The following is an 18,398-nucleotide window of genomic DNA, read 5'->3' on the forward strand; positions in this document are numbered from 1 at the left end:
AGCATCCTCCACACACACACATATAGGGAAACCCAGACACCCATAGACAGATAGACAAGCAATAGAAGACACACACACACATACAACACACACACACACACACACACACACACTTCCCTGATTGGGAATAACCTTTAAGAAAAAATAATAAATTCACCAGCAATGAGTAAAAAACACTGCACCGCCTTGCCGCATGCACGCACGCACGCACGCACGCTCGCACACACACACACACATACATACACACACGAGTTTACACGGAGAATGACAACCGATATGATAAACCGGACTCACAGGCAATATGCAGACTGGCCTCTCTGCTCAGAATGGTCCCTAAGGAATTGGATGCCAGGCATTGGTAAATCCCCACGTCCTCCTCCTTATTGAGATGGCTGATCTGCAGGTTTCCTCCAGAGAAGCTATATCGAGATCCCAGCCTGGGCGCGATGAAAGAGTCATTTAGCCTCCACCTGCGGATGGGGAACACAGGATTGGATATCAGTAGGGGGAAAGTGTAATGCACGATAATGGACAATATTTATTTCAAGGCCAATAATGTTTTCTTATCTTCTTCTGTTGACATCAAAAATATAAGACAGACCTTCTAAAACATTCAAATAGCACAAAACCACCTGTTTTGGAGCTGTGTCACCATGTGGAGAAACAAAAATGTCTGAAGCACCTGCATTACGACCCAAAAATGTTTCCCCGGGTTATATTTGGACACAGAGAGATGCCAAGCATTGTTTCATCAAACCCACACGGTCACTCAGCATAATCAAATGCTTTCATCACCATCAAGCTTTAATTGCAGGAGAAAAATCAAGGTGCTTTATCACCGCGAAACACAAATCAAAACAAATGGGTGAGCCTGGGGTACGCCGCAGCAGACAAAAGTGATTATTATTGATGTAAGAGGCAATTACAGAGGAGCATTATTCATTCGTGATGGTAACGCACGCTCCTCTCGCTACAGGCCACCCTCACCGAGGGGGTTTGGGAGGGGGGGCAAACCCAGCGTAAATCAGGGAAGATTAATACTGACATTAAATTCAGAAGCTGTGAACCAATCAGCGGCTCCATGATCCAACAGACAAGCTGCCATTCACCTTGCCTCCAGCAGATTTTAACGATAACGTTAAAGCAGCCAGCATACAACACACCTGCTGCAGTGTCTCTAAACTAACACATACTACTCGCGTCTGATAAACTTGTCTCGACGTGAGCGATATTGAGTCAGATGTTTCATTTGAATGCATTCTGTGATTATAACAGATGGACATAGAGGGGGATAATGAATGTGTTTTATTCAAAGCATTCAATAAAACATCAGAAGACTACACTTCTTCACTTGTGGGTAGAGAATAGCATTGCAAAATGGGTTCTTTTTCCTGGATAAGACTGCTGATGGTGTTTTAACATTTCATGTGTTCTAACCCCCTTAAAATCCACTGAAAAGGGATTAAAGACCCATTAGCAATTATCTCCCAACATTGGCTCAATGTGTCTCTCTATTTTGCCTTTTCTTTCTCCGAGTAGGCTTTTCATCTTTTGAGCAAAGTGAGTGATTCTCTTGATTCTCCCCATGCCCCCATTCTCATTTCTTCTCAATCTACATGGCTGGGTGGCGATGAGGAGCAGTGAGATCGAGATCGAGACGGAGAAAGCGAGAGAGAGTAAGAAGGAGGGAGAGAGAGAGGAAGAAGGAGAGAGAGAGGGAAAGAGAGAGAGAGAGAGGGAGAGCTGATCTGCTGAAGCCAAGCTCAGTGGCAGGCTACCTGATTAGATTGATTTAGTGATTTGGAGCTGCAGCTGGAATGGGTCGGAGCTCGCCAGACGAGACAAATCAAGGGCCCGCGCTGACAACTCCGAGAGCCTCTCCGTAATGGCAGTCGTTGGAGAGGGGTGGGCTGGTGGGGGTGTTGAGGGGGAGTGGGAGGCCGTCCTAGATAAATTAATTTGTCCTTGGCTCCTCGAAATAGACTCCCCCCCTCTCTCAACAGAAAGCTTGCGACGTGGGTCGGAAACTGTGAGAAAACTTCCAAGGTCTCCAAACTTTGCTCCAAGTCGACATGGCAGCGCTGAAACGCTGGGAGGACACTCCTTCCCTCTGCTCATTTACCATTCTGTTGAAATTAAACCACTTTGTACTGAACTGACAAAACACAGAGTAGAGCGCTCCCCTTCCCACAGGTCATGTTCCTGCACTACTTTGCCCAACTCCTCAACACTGACACTTTAACAGGGACATGTATCCTAGAGACCCGCAATGAATATTTATCAATAAAACAATACATGTAGGGATGACACAAATACTAACATTACCTATTTTTCTCTTTTCAAGTCAGAATCACTGCATGTGTGTGTGTGTGTCTGAGTGAGGTGTGAGCATGCTCCGTGTAAGCCCAAATTGACTTGGTTGATAACATTAGTTCAAATTAGCAACCAATTAGGCACGAACTCTGCCATTTCAAGATACATTAATCGTAATGACAGCCGGTGGAGTGTTTTCAGAGTATCCATGGACATCTTCGGATTCTGTGCTTGACCTGAACTTCATGGAAAGTTGAGTTCCAAACTGGCATTTCAGTTGTTTGAAGTAGATTTGTTTTCTTCTATACTAGTCTGTAGTATCACCAATTCAAATTACACTGAATCAGTATTATATTTTTTTTAAGTTCTGTTCTTCACTTAAAATCTGAGCATCTTGTCCATGGTGGATAACCTCAATTAAATCAGCACCTTGGTTTATTCAACTATTCAACAAACTGAATTGTCTGAGCAAGGACTGAATATGTTTTTTTTTATATAGACAAGCAGATACACAGTCACACACACACACACACACACACACACACACACACACACATTCTCAGATGCCGAGAAACACTGCGGCATCTGAGAATCTATCCAAATAAAAAATAAATGTCAAATAAAACTGTCAAAATGCAGTTTGCCGTTTACATAACATTTCTTATTTTGCAACATGTTGACATTAGAGTGTCAAACTTTCTTTGACAGTTCAACTGACACACGTAAAGACGTAATACAAGTTGAGATTTGTGAGGGGGCTAACAGACTGGGACTTGGCTTCTTGCTTCACTTTGCAACTTCACAGTCTGTGATCAGAATGGGAAACACAGTGCCTGAGGCATTAGGCACACAGGGACGAACAGAAAAAATCTAGGGCAGCGAAATGAATGGATAAAAGCTGTATACTATTCCATCCCATCTCATCCACACAGGGGGATTCACAAAGCTGTTTGTTTGTGTGTGTGTGTGTGTGTGTGTGAGTGTGAGTGTGAGTGTGAGTGTGAGTGTGAGTGTGAGAGAGAGAGAGAGAGAGAGAGAAAAGATCTGACCTGTAAGAGGGTGGTGGGTATCCCTGGGCTTCACAGCTGAACGTCACTTCTCGTCTGGTTTCGGTGGAGTGCATGGGGAAAACAATACTGCCAGGCTGCTTTACGAATACAGGCCGGAGCGGCGTGGTACTCTCTGTTTGGAGAAAGAGAGAGAGAGAGAATGGGAGATAGAGAGGGATGAGGTGAGAGCGGGAGAGAGGATAAGAGAAAAAGATAGAGAAACAGAGAGAAGGAAAGGGAGAGAAATGAGAGAGTGCAAGACATAGGAGACAGAGGGAAAAAAGAAAGCAAGAAAGAGTGAGGCTCAAAAGACAAAGGCATGACAGAGATGGATACAGATCTCACCTTACTCTAGAATACTGATCTCACCTTACTTTAGAATACTGATTCTCTTTTTTTTCAGGTGACACAATCCACCATGTCTGTAGAATTGAAATATTAAGAGTGATGGTGTGCATGGGCTCTGCTGAGATTTCACTATTGTTTTTTTGGAATTGTTTTGAAACGTAATGTAGTGATTCCCTTTCAACAAAACTTTACAACAAGCCTTACAACAATCTGTTGAAAGTAATCACTGTAACAATGTTCTCCTCAAAACAAAAACAACAAAAAATGTCTGTGGTACTGCTCTTCATTCAAGACTATATCTCCATATTTTCAATTGTCACACTGCAAGATAAAAGAAAAGATACACAATTTCTTTTCCAGAAACAAACCCTTGATTACATTATGCATTTTATGACTACATAACTACTGTATGTAAAATCCACATATGCCTGTGAGAAAGACTTCAAGTAATAATGCACTTGGTGATTTTAGCTCTTTATTCAGATTAGTATATACATACTCGTTTTCTCTCTTTGTGTAGGACTATATGGGTGATATAAAGCGCAATATATCGGGTTTAATATGAAACTAACATACTCATGAGGAAACAGACCTATCCTCCTGAGTCCAGCACATTAATTCACATGCAAAATGGCCCGTGGTTACAGGGAAATGTGAGAACTAACACACACTGGCATGCAAATTGAGGGAGGGCTTGCTGAAAAAAGGCTTATAAGCAAAGCTTGAGACCTCCAGCATAGTGTATTGCTGTCAAATGCTGTTCAATTTAAATAGGTTAGAAAGGCAAACGTCTTTGATTGAATTCAGAACTTATTTTTTTTTTCCTTTTTTCTCAAGCGCAGCAGCAGTCATGTTTTTTTTTTTATTGAGTTCTTGTATCTGGCCGTTTGGAGCTAATACCCCTCACATGACTCGGCAGGGCTCGGCGCACGGGCGCACTCCAGAGCAGCATTTCCATTTCATTAATCCTGGAAATAGAGCTGGGCCCGTGGAAAAACGGGTCTCTGTGGGAACGGAGCAGAGCAGAGAGGATGTCTGCATGTAAAAATACCTCCTCATGAGAAGAGCGGTAAATTGAGCTACCTGAGAAAAAGTAACTTGTAAGTAGGGGGTGGGGAAGAGGGGGGTGTGTGTGTGTGTGTGTGTGTGTGTGGGGGGGGGGGGGTGGTATACTCTTGCGGAAGCACATAGCTCTATATCTGTGCTCGTCTTAGCCGTCAACAGGAGTTGACGCCTATTTCAAGTAACAACACTAAATAAGAGTTTACGTATGCAGCATTTCTCTTATTGATGATTAATGATTCACTTTAAATAGTTCCTGCTGCATCAGTGTATTCACTAACCTCCAACCTGCACTTAACTATTAATCCATGTGTAGTCTAATGCTGACTGGCACACTGGAATAATGAGCATGAACTTCCTGCTCCAAAAGTCCTATCAGGCCATGGCCTTCTGCATGGCCCTGCGTGCTTCACATTACTGGGTCATGGGTTGGCTGCAGTGCGGATGAGCTAAATTGGCAGGAACAAGCTCGCCCGGGTGAGAGATTCTGCTAAGACAACAGCAGTCTCTCTTGAGGAAACGCACAGTGGGAGCAGGGGCTCCACAGGCAATGCCCCAGGTTCTAGAACAGTCTGACGCAAAGCCCTGAAACCCACCGCTCCTCGTTATCACAGGGTAAACATCTCATGCTACCAGCTGAACAATGGAGGATAACTTTTAGGTCTTTGCTGTGTTTCTCTGTAGGCCCAGATCTCTTAGACTGACTGTGTAGGCTTTTTTTTGGTTTAAACATTCAAAACATGAATAGATATAACAAGACAATGTGGAAAAAATGACCATTTTGACATATTGTCAAAATTGTGTATTCACTGTGTTGCACATACTAAAGCTAGCATGCTTTCCAGCTAGCTTCAGACAATAACCTCACGTAATTCCACTTTGTACCTCAAGAGGTTCTGTATCAAATACATGAAAGTGTGTAATGGACAAATGCCATCATGGATGTAACGGTGTGTTCAACACAACTTGAATACTAAACATATTCTCTTCTGCTGTTAATGAAATTCCCATCTATTGGGCATAATCACATACTGGAATGTCCATCCCTAAATAGGAAATGTAAGAGGTCCACTCTGATTATACTGACTAATTAATTGAAATTGTAAACTCGCTTTATTCCAGCCAGTCATAGATTTCCTGCAAGGGCAGACGGACCATCAGACAGACAGACAGATGAAAACCAATATTTCTGGGAAGCATGGATTTTGAATACTAACAGGGAGTTTACAACAAGGCTAACAGGTATTCTACAACAAGGAGAGAGTGTGTGTGTGTGTGTGTGTGTGTGTGTGTGTGTGTGTGTGTGTGTGTGTGTGTGTGTGAGAGAGAGAGAGAGAGAGAGAGACCTGCTGCACCCCGATATGTGAGACACGGCTCTGCGGACACACACAATACAGCCCTACTACACACGGAGCGCTCCACAGGACCTGCGTCCAGGCACACCAGAATGGGGCCGAGAGAGAGAGCGAGAGCGCCAAGCACTTTGGGGAACGAAATAAAAACTAATCTCAGATTCAATAGCGCCTGACAGCAAATGAATTTGCTGAGCTTACCTCAGCATGAATAAACAGCCACAGAGGGAGGCTACTGCTGCAAATGTGTGTGTGTGTGTGTGTGTGTGTGTGTGTGTGTGTGTGTGTGTGTGTGTGTGTGAGTGTGTGTTTCACTGTGTGTGTATTTGTATGAGTGCATACGTGTGTGTTTGCGTGTATGTATATGTGTATGTGTATATGTGTGTGTGTGTGTGTGTGTGTGTGTGTGTGTAAGCGTCTCAGTGAGTGTGTGTGTGTTTGTGTGCGTGCGTGCATGAGCGAGCGTGTGTGTGTCTCAGTGTGTGTGTGTGTGTATGTGAGTGAGTGAGTGTGTGTTTGTGTGCGTGCATGAGTGTGTATGTGAGTGAGTGAGTGTGTGTGTGTGTGTGTGTGTGAGTGAGTGAATGTGTGTATTGTGTGCATACGTGCAGAGGTGGCGAGGTGACTGCACACCGGGGTTTGTGTTGCCTGCAATTTATTGGATTCAGATTCAGAGGGTTTATGCATCAAATAAAAAAGCCAATCTCGCTTTTTAAAGCACCTCCACCTTCGCGCCAGCGCAGATAAGGCACACGCGTCCCCAAAGGTCTCTCTCTCCGAGGGCTCCCAACCCTATTACAGGAGGCCGGCAAAGGACAGGTGTGAGACAGCAAAACAATCTTTTGCACCACTTAAGCCCCAAACTCATGAAGGCTCACCCACCACATACATACACCATTATGAAGGCTCACCCACCACATACATACACCATTTTCGGCACAGACCGAATACTGAGAACACCACATACCAATTATCCATAGTTTAGATTGTTAGATTTAAAGTGTTTTCATCCATCTAGCTTTTCATCCAATTAAACATGACAAATAAAATGACTGCTATTGGATTTGTGTATAATGAATAAGCATAAGTGAGCATATGGCCTTAGGGGAACTAAAACTCCCCATTAATGAAAAAGGGACTGTTGGGTGATTAAATGTAACAACACCATCCAGCATTTAATTAAATCCAATTCATGATCACATCACAGCAGTAAATGTGATTAAATTACTTAATATGCTCAGAAACGAAATGCATATAAGCAAAAAGAGATTCTGTCCTACAAAATACACTACCATGCAACAATCGGCCATTTCATTTCAAACATCATGACCTACACTGACTGCCTCGGAGGAAAGATAATTTTTCATCTAATGACTGGTGTGGTCTGCTTGGATGGTCACAATTCGTCTTGTCTGCACAGCACACACATCAAACAATGCTTCATGTTGGCACGATAAACAATTGAACAAATGAGTGTTGTTGAGAGCTGTTGTTTTTCTGAAAGCCATGGTTGTTTCAAAGTTTGATGGATTTCTGATTCATTTTATAGATATGTTGATGTTATGAAACCACCTCAAAGACACCCACAATCGACTAACTTTGTTGTATAGGCAAGGTTTTAACATTTAGTAAGATGTAACTGTCAGGTAGCAGGTGGAAATATTTTTTTTTAAAAACTCAAGAAAACAACCACCAACATACATTTCTCTTACATGACGCAGACAGTGGGTGAATACATTGTCTGCATAATTTGACAGTCTCAAAAGTCACTGTTTTTTAGTACCATGTATACAGCCATAGTTCACAAACACCTTGCGGTCAGTCATTACTCCATAGGCTTCCTCACCTATTGATTATGACCACAGTAAGGGCCTCCTGAAAATCACCCAGAAACTTAACATGCACTAAATTGATGTCAGGGGGATGCACAGCCTACATTATTCACTTGCTTTCTCCTGATTAGCAGCAATATCGCCTTCGCCTCAGACGAGCCCATCTGACACGACACTTTGACTGCTCCAAGCTTGATGACATCTCACTGTTCCCCTCTAGCTCCACCGGCTTGGCCCCTGTCCCAGCAGCCAGGAACCTGTGTGTGTGTGTGTGTGTGTGTGTGTGTGTGTGTGTGTGTGTGTGCTCTCGCTCCTGTCCCCTGCCTGCTGCTGCCTCTGACTCTATCCAGCATGATCTGAGCATGGGACTGAGCATCAAGAGGCCATGCCCATGGATGTGGTGGACTGGTGCCAAATAGCATTCATATTTCATCAGAGTCAAAGAGTGTTTCCAACAACAAAACACACACACACACACACACACACACACACACACACACACACACACACACACACAAACAGGCATACACACACACACACACACATTGATAACTCAGTGTCATGGATTTGTTGGCTATAACTGATGATGGGAAGGAGGTGAGTAGAGAGACTCTTGGAGGAGCTGAAACAGTCCCCTCACAAGGGAAGAATAGGCAGAGTTTACGCTTCAGCTGTCCCAGCACTTCTGGCTGGCCACCAAAAGATTGTGCCCACATACACACACACACACACACTCACTATTTCTCTCTCTCACACACACACACACAAACACACTCTTTCTCTCACACACACACATACACACCTGTGATATTCTCCCGACAGGTTGAACTTTTCAATCTCGTCCATGGCAGCAGACACACAGACACACACACACACACACACACACACACACACACAAGCGCTGTACGGCTGATTAGCTACACCTTGCCCATCTGGGAGCAGCAGGCTTTCCCTCCTGGTGAACTCACTCAGGGAACAGCGAGGCTGAGACCTCTCCTGGGCCGTGGGGAATACTGTACACCTCGCCTCACCTCGCTTCATGCTGTACCTCCCTGCATCTCTGTCCAGTTTGCTGCTCTTGCACTGAACTGCTGCTGAACTGCAGGTCTCCGTGCCTGCCGCATAACCTATGCATTATGCAGGGGCAGCTCATTCACTGGCACTTGACTGGAGCTAGCACTAGTGCACACTTCAACCATGAAGCCACAATTGGCATAATGCATTCACTGACAACACCAATAACTGCCAGGGAGGGGTGGGAGCTCTTCTCAGTGAACGGGTAAAAATATGATTTTTATTTATGTACATATACACATATTATATTTCATTTGAAAATATTCTTACTTGGATATGATGCACTTAGGGACGTTTGGAAAGCAACAATATTAATATCACCTTAATGCCCAGGGGATGCTCATTATGGCAAGACCATGAAGCCAGACGCAAAGCAGACAAGGTTGTTTTTTTTAAATCCCTCCTGTATGTAAATTGTTTGCTTTCGAAAAAAAGTAACGCGGAGCGGTGATGTTTTGTAGCACTCAAATTCCCATCAGATCATCACCCGTATGCATTTTCTCTTTCCAGACACCGCACTTCTGATTTAGGATGTGAAAGCATTCCCATTATCTACACAGAAGAGCAAACAACAAAACAACAACTAAAATAAAATCGGCTGATCCTTGTGATCTCAGCACATTTATGACAATGCAATGAGAGAGCCCCTGCGTTACGACCTGACGATGTTAATTCAGAGTTAGTGCCTAGAACAGCCATTGTGAAGTTAATATGGTGATAAAAGCCAAGCGAAGTGGCTAAAGTGGTTATCGCAGGCTTCGGCGATCATTTCCTCCTGGATGTAACGATGGCAACATTGGACTCTGAGGTGTCGCAGTGAACGTCTGCACTGCCTCGACAAGTAAGTACCTCGACATGGTAATTCACACGTAGCCTAACCCTGGAACCCCACACACCATCTGCAGGGGTAAGGTGCTGGCAACACCGAGACATATGACAGATTCCCAGGAATCATCACACACACAGATAAACAGGTATTCCTGTTTCAGGCAACAGTTACAATCTATGGATGTAATCTACAGATAACTGTTATACTATGGCTAATGTGTGCAGATAATGTATATTGTGGCTACTAGTGACTAATCACTTGAAGGTAAAATGCTGCATGTTTTTTTTTTTACATCAAAATGCACTGACATACTGTACATTCTGTATATTATGTACATCCACTGTTTGCACTTTCACTGCAACATCCTACTCCTTGAAAACCCTTCGCTTTGCGCACTGTGATAGGGACGTTTCCCTGAGCTGGGTCTATTTGTTTGAGTAAACAGTGTTGTTTGTTGTGGGTGCGACGAGGCGGTGGGGTGGGGAAGGGAAGGAAGGGAAGGGGATGTCCAGATAATGAGCAGTCAGAGCAGAGGTGGCCGGAGCGGACGCCCTCACACACTTACCTGCCAGACATCCGATGAATGACTGGAGCACAAGCAGTTTCCATAGCAACCCCATCTTCATAGTGGGAGGTCAGTGAGAGCTTACATTCAAGCAGAGGTGTGTGTGTCTGTGGAGGGGGTGGAGGGTCCTGACTTGTCTCCTTCCAATGATGGCCAGCCCCTGATATTTCAGAGAAAGAAAGGAACAAAAAACAAAGGAAGAAAGAAAGAAAGGGGAGAAAGAGACAAAACAGAGAGGTGACATTTCAGATAAACAGATGCGTGCACACTGGCTGCTTAAACAGAGCCATTGTCATCTGTGAATGAATCACAGTTAAGTCAGATATTCAGAGAGGGTCAGGTGCCTCTAGAGGGATGAAGATGGCGACATCCAATCACAGGGAATATATAAACATCCACACGTGGAAAATGGCAGGAGAAAAATCAGTGGGATCAAAAGAGCCACCAGAGAGATAAGACTGCCATTCAGCTTTCAAACATCAAGGTGGTGAGCTGGTAGAGGGGAGATGAGAGTGGTGGTGGAGCCTGACACCGATTTAGAGAAAGAGAATGAAGAAAGGTATTGAGTCAAAACTTACACCTGAATTAAATAGTATGTATATAGTATGTGTTCTAGAATCTTTTCAATACCTGCCTCCTTCACACATTACATATTTACACATGGACAGGGAATGCAAATGTCAGTGCTGACACTTGGTAGGGAATATAAGATTTTTTAACATTTACATGTATTGATTTGGCAAATCCCAATCCCTGAACACTTGACCCAATCAGGTATTGAGCGAGAAGACAGACCTGGCACTAGACTAATAGCAAGGAGACTTGTATTAGACCAGGGACAATACGCTTCAAAGGAGAAATGGGATCCTGAAAGTATTTGTGTGGTCAGACACAAATTCCACACAGCAATTGACTCTGGAATAGATCCAAGCTAGACAAGGGGCAAAATCTGCTCCAGTCAATTGCTACCTGGTGTGCCAACTGAATGGTAAAAAAGAAACACTAACAAACAAAAAGCAAAACAACCAAAGGTGTTTAAACCTGCAGCCTGCAGTGAATGTTTTCCACAACAATATCATAAAAGAAAGAACACAGTCTATGGAGCATATATCACTGCATTCCTTGTGTTCTCAAAGCCAAATGGCCATGAATACTTAAAGAGAACTTGCCAGTAACAGTTGAGGTGAAAAAAGTGCCCAACAGAGTGTTGTGTCTACGCACATCGTGCATACAATACAACACTGTGTATTGTTTGGGTGGAATAATCCACAAAAGCAAGGTTGCTGGAGATAAGCGTATCTGCTAAAACGCGGTGCATGCCTTTTCACATCCCCACCACACAAAGGTGTAAAACATATATAGTGCCATGCAGCTGAGGCTAAAGCCAAAGGTGCTTATCTTGGTCAGTTTGCATGCATGCACATGGACACAGGATTGGAGGAACAGGGCAGGGGAGTAACTAGTTACACAACATATTATGTAATTCAATTACAAAATAAATATAATTGCATTCTTTTATAGTTACTGAAAAAATGTGCAATTACTGTAAATTGCAGTTTCTATGCAAAATCTTGGTGAATTCAAATATATATTACTTTCGAATAGTTTCTTTTCAGAAAAAAAACTGTAAAGCATTGGCATCTTTTCTCCAGCTAGACAAACTCAAATCATTTGGCGATACATGCACAAAGTTTTAGCATTTTAAACTGTTTTTTTCTTGTTTTTCTCTAGTATACCAAACATAAAGTCATTAAAAGTAGCCTAATCAAATGTAATTGGGTACATTACTTTGATAAGGTAATCAAAATAGTTGCATTACTTATTTAATTTTTAACAAGGTCGTAATCTGTACACATTTGATTAATTAATTATGTGTTCTGTCTCTTAGGGCTCCCTCCCAGACCAATGGATGAGAGCTACCCAGAGGCTGGGCGGGTGAAGTCAAAATGCCAGCCTTGATCAGACTGCAAACACAATGTGGGTGGACACGCAATGACTCACTGACTCTTTCAAGCCTCTGAAGTATTTCAGACCAGCTAACATTAAAATGACATTGGTGAGGTAATTAAACCCAAGGATAAGCCCCACTTATACCACAGGTCTGCATTCAAAGGAAAAGTCAAAGACCAGCTCTTTTTATGATGCTTTTCAGTGATGTGACCCTTCTACCAATGTCCAATGATGAACCTTCTGCCTATTCAATCAAACTTTTACCTCAAAACTTGTGAAAAACAGCTTGGTCCTAACCTACCACTTCCATCACAATCCACAGTTGGAGAAATAAGCCCTATGAGCCATGGGGAAAGCTGCACATCTGAACAGAATGTCTCTTGAAATCATTACACAAATACCCCAAAGACCCCTAGTGAGATTATGTGTATGTCTTTAATTATTTAACATGCTTTTCTGCAATTGAGTTGGAAGGACATTAATGATTTGTGATGCATGGAACAGAACATGGGCAACTATGAAGAGCTAAGAGGCTGCAAACAGACCGGTTTCTGTGAGGCACGGATAACACAGTAGTAGCTGTAGATTTACCCAAACTCCAATCCACAACAAACCCACCATACAGTACTAGAGGGAGCGGGAGGACAGGTCAAATGACTCAGCTAATCTATTCAGAAAATGATATACACTGTTCATATGATATTAGCTGATCACTAATGAAGCTATAAAAACAATAAAAGTTTTATCATGTACCTATGAACAACTGTTTTAATGTTCACAGGCCTGTATCCCTGTGGCAATAATAAAGCAACTTTATAAATCATCATCTACATGTCAAGGTGGCAGGTAATACCGGTCCTATAAATTGTCTGCATCTACAGTATATGATACAAGCACACACAAATATATTTCTATTTTTCTTTTTATGTAAAAAATTAGATATGGAAAACTGAATTGTGAAACACACAATGTATTGGAATAGGAAAGAGACACATGAAACCTTTTACCTCATTCTTCAAAGTTGCTGTTACAACCAATGCATCTACACTAGTCCTCATATCTGACAGCAGGTCTATTGAAATATTACTGAATAACTGCATTACAGTAACTGCAGTAGCTGTATGCACTGAACTATTCACACCCAACTTAGATGTACAATCCAAACCTATTGTGAGAGATATGTCGCTGAGCTTTTTCATGTTGTGTGTGAAGTGAATAGGCTATCCCATTCACACCTGCTTGCATTGTGGAGAGATATCACAGTGAGGTATTTTGGAGCATATTCTTTCAGAATGAAATACATTAGACCGAAGTAGGATCAAAGCCGGCATATAGTTTTCTATGAAGCTCTATTTTGATCTCCCCATTTCTATTAATCTGTATACATGAAATATGCTCCAAACTGCAAGACTACAGTAGACTGGACAGTTGTTCACAAGAACAAGATGGTAGAAATGAATACTTTTTTTCTAGACTGCATCTGTTATATTTGTCAACCTGTTATTTTCTCAAATATCAGGAACATATAGAGTAGAATATAAAATGGATTCCTAGTCCAGACTCAATGGAAATATGTCATTAGCTAAGCTTACACAGGAATACATAAAACATGACGGCACACCAATACCATGGAACACCACAAACTGTGTATGATCTAATGGTCATACATGAAAAAAACATGTAAAATGATGACATGAAACATCAAAATAAAACAGAATAGTCACATAAAACATAATCCCACTGACACATAAATCCCACTGTGTACAATAGAGAGTAGAATCATTGCACTTTTCCATGGCACAAAGTACAAATGGAGACAAAGGCAAAAGTCAGAGGGAGAAAGCGCCTTGGGCATACGACACAATATGTATCACCCTTCTGTGTGGCTAGGCCTTAAAAAGCCCCACATGGCTGCCAAAATCTCTTGAGAGAATATGGTTGATAAATGGGCTTTTCTGTCCTTAGGCTTTTATTCAAGAGAGCAGATACATATCCATTAGAGTCCCTCAAACACACACACAGACACACACACACACCACACACACACACACACACACAGAGAGATAGGGAGAGAGGGAGAGAGAGTAGTTTGCGCCACTTCAGGTCATCATAGCTCATCAGCCACAACAGTGTGTGCCTCATCTGAAAAAAAAGATAAACACACACGCGCACACACACACACACACACACACACACACACACAAACACACACATCCCTGAGAGATGCTACGTGATCTGGCTCAGATCTGTCCCTGCTCTGGCTCGGATTCAGATAAGTATCGGCTCCGCTCCAAAGGCAACAGCCATCTGGGGATAATTCTGCAGTCTGACAGCTGAATGAGATGGAAACAAGAGCACTCAGGCAGAATGTTTTTCAGATGAAACGAACACAGCAAACGTGTCAAAAACTGTTCCGCCTCCCATCACATGTAGGGCCCCTGCCTAATCACACACTGCACACAGAAGTATGCATGCTCACTGAAAACCTGACGTCCACAGTGAAAATAGTGGCAGAGAGACACACACACACACACACAAACATACCCGCCACTTGACTCTTGCTGTAACTTTCAATTTACAAATGTGGAATGTGGTCACAGATTATGGCTGCTAGGCTGACCTCTCCCCTACCCCTGTCTCTGGCATCAATATTTCACCAAAAGCCTGAGTATTAATAGAACAGGAGCGCTCCCCTCCTCCGCTGTTCAGGAGCGCTGAGATGATGGCATTCACACTGAATGCACAAGCCCGAGCTCTGAATCATGAATGAGACCGTCTCTCACACTTTCGAGCTCAGACAGGGGGAGAGGCAGGAGTAAATGGAGCAACACGGTGCATCTTGCATGCGACTCTCTTGACATCGCTTGATCCAAAGACACCATTGTTACAACTCTCTCTGCTTCTATTCTCTCGCTCTCGCTCTCTCACCTGTGCTCACAAAGAAATAGTGCTCACGATGAGTCGAAACAAATAAAAATCAACCTGTGTCGTTTCATTTGAATTGATGATGGAGGGGGGACATAAGAAGTAACTTCCTGTCCTCTGATTGAACCTGGTCTTCTTTGGCATGAAAAATTCACAATGACAAAAAAGTCACCGTTAAGTGCACTATGTGTCGAACAGGACCGACCAGCATGGAATCGCGGCTCGGGCTTTTCACAATGGATTTCAGATATGGCACTATGCCACTATGCTCCCTGATCCTCCCGCTCTTCTCCTAGACGCGCAAAGCTGTCAGTCACAGAGTGTGATTTCCAACAGCATAAAGTGTGTGTGTGTGATGGGGGGGGGGGGTTACTGTCACATCAGCTGACTTGACAGTAGGACTGTGTGTGGTGTGTGTGTGCTTGAATCTTGAGTGCATATCCCGCAGGCGTGACATGACACGCCCCACAGGAACCCTGTAAATAAACACCCAGTGACTCACGCATGGAATGGCCAAACGGGTGAGAGAAAGAGAGAAGATAAAAATGACAAAACATCAAAACGCACACACACACACACACACACACACACACACACACACACACACACACACACACAAAGCAACTTCACATGTCAGAGGAAGACATGCAGTGGAGAAGCATAGAGCCCTGTGCACTCGGAAGAGAGCGGAGAGCTCAGTTTCTCTTTTTTTCCTTTCCGAAGCCAGTAGAGAGCAGCAGAAAACTAGGTCTGCTTTACTTTGGCTGGAAACTCAGAGAGTCGGCAGACAAGATTCTTTCTGTCTGCATTTCATTTCTTTTCTTTCTCTTCTCTTCTGACCTGTCCACCTCCGCAGACCTGTGAAAGTGCTTCTTGCTGACCGCTAACCTTCTCTGAGGCTCAGAGGAATCAATTTCCAATAGAGGGATCTCAGGACAGCTGCCATTCAACTCCGTATGTGTGTGTGTGTGTGGGTGGGAGAGAGCTGTGCATGAGTCTGTGGAACACACACACACACATGTCGGAATTGAAGTTATTGTCTAGTGCTGATTGGCTGTCTGAATTCATCTTTGGGCTCCTTTAATCCTCATCATTTTTTTTTTCTAATTGTCATCGTAATTGAGCTTGTGGTGGACTCAGATTGGAGCTCAGTCAATCGCACACTCAGAGCAAATTAATCTGCTGATACAAAATTACCCAGAGTTACTTTTTTATATCGCCCAAAATTCAGACTCTCATAAAGAGGAGCAGGGAGGAAATTTCAAGCAAAGATTTTTTTTCTATCATAAAACTACCTGTTTTTATCTTTCTCTCGTGTGTGTGTGTGTGTGTGTGTGTGTGTGTGTGTGTGAAAAAAAATAATGATATTGCATAGAGTCGGTCTGGAGTTTGAGCCATGCCACACATGGAATCATACTCAATCCAATCTCAGGCAGAGTGACAGATGCTGTGATTTGGACCAGCCAAGCCGCTTGTTTACTTGGTAAATTGTTGCAATGCAATTGGCAGCTTAAGTGGGCCAGTGATTATAGAAACCTTTATAGTAACCCCCTGAACGGTCTCAGTACACTCATACTGACAGGATACCTAGGATATAGTTTCTATAGCGACCCACCTACAGACAAAAAATGATTGCCTTCAATGTGCCTAAAGAATGGGACTTAATGTGAATAGATGTGTTCTTGATCTGCTGATGCACAGGACGTTTCTCAAATTGCATGCAGTGTGAAACATAGTACAAGTGTAAAGGCATTAGTGGTCTGATGATGCTCTTGCATCAGCATCATTTTCCCAAAACGAATTTAATTTAGAGGCAATCAGACATCAAGACGCACTTAAAAACAAGGTCTGTTTTCTGACAAACTACACAGCACACTGTATGAAGTCGTCATGAAATATTTTAGTAGGGAATCTTTTTTGGTTTAATGCTGACTTTACCGATTCATGTGCGATGTATGTAGGAATGTGCAATGCATGGCTATTAATTCGGAACAGTGTAGCAAAAATACAAGCCTCGTGTTAGTCTGTGTCTGGTAGACCAAACTCAACAGAATGTAAGAATAAACAGTAAGGAGACGCCACTTGGGACTCTGTAACGACGATTTCATCAACAAAAACAATGTTATACAGTCAACTACCCAACAAAGCACGTGGATGCACTTAAAGACAAGAGTAGTAAGTTACCTCTGTCTGACGTCTCTCCTCTCCTCGGTAGGCTATCCGTTATAGAGTTGGTGTCTGAATGTATTGGGAGAAAACACGGGAAATAACGGTTCAATCGTGAGTTTTGCCTTGCTTGCGGGGCTAGAGCTAGACAGCAGCCGAGCTTCCTCTACGTATTTAGTCGTCCTCTGTCTGGTTAAATCCCCCCGGAAACTTAGGCGTGATGTACGCTAACATTTCATACAACAGTCAACTTGCAGTCCTCTGTCGGAGAAACCAAACAAATTGGGGAGCGATAAACCGTAGCTTCACGCACGACAGAGACGAAATCCCCCGGTTCTCAACCCGCGCGACTGAAATAAAGATTCTTGGTTTACGCGAGTCCGGAGGCGCACGCACGCACGCCGAGAGCTGTCATCTCACTGGTTTGTTCATAGCGCGGCTATGCATGGGTCGTGTGACACACCTCAGCGCATGGGTTCGCTTGTCATTGTAGTACTTCAGGAGATCCTCCCACTGCAAAGTTTAATTAGCTTGTAAAATGTATTATTAATGACTTATGGGTGAGGTGAGTCAGTTATAGGCCTTCATATTCTACACCGTCTCTGGGCACCTGAAGGCGACAATAGCATTGCCCTGTAGATGTTGTTCTTGCTTTCCAGTCTAAATACTTTACAGCAAAGGAGAATTAATTAGACTACTAAATAGGAGTATGGACCACTGAATAGACTTTTCGACTACCGTACAATGGACAATTAGTGACTGAATTTGAAAGACAGACATTTAATGAATTAGCACACAGCAACGCAATTCAAAATTGTGAACACCAAACAGCTTCTGTTTTACAATTAAAAAAGATAATTATTGCAATAAAAAGGACAGCACAGTGGCTGAACAGCCATAGTTTTCACTCCTGTGCTCTCCTTTCAAAGGTGT

At 43.1% G+C, this 18,398-nt stretch overlaps 1 protein-coding gene across 1 annotated transcript in view; it reads right to left on the reverse strand.

Annotated features, from left to right (window-relative positions):
- The window catches only part of cntn3a.1 (contactin 3a, tandem duplicate 1), a 77,047-nt gene extending 59,182 nt beyond the window's left edge, over nt 1-17,865 (reverse strand). Inside the window, exons 1-4 of the mRNA XM_048240569.1 lie at nt 17,484-17,865; nt 10,425-10,584; nt 3,363-3,495; nt 295-470 (exon numbers count right to left, since the gene is read on the reverse strand). Of these exons, the coding sequence (XP_048096526.1) occupies nt 295-470; nt 3,363-3,495; nt 10,425-10,485 (370 nt within the window). The 5' untranslated portion in view covers nt 10,486-10,584; nt 17,484-17,865. The remainder of the gene's footprint in view (nt 1-294; nt 471-3,362; nt 3,496-10,424; nt 10,585-17,483) is intronic.
- Between the last annotated feature and the right edge of the window lie 533 nt (nt 17,866-18,398).

The sequence above is a fragment of the Alosa alosa genome, chromosome 4, assembly GCF_017589495.1.
Source record: "Alosa alosa isolate M-15738 ecotype Scorff River chromosome 4, AALO_Geno_1.1, whole genome shotgun sequence".
NCBI lineage: Eukaryota > Metazoa > Chordata > Actinopteri > Clupeiformes > Clupeidae > Alosa > Alosa alosa.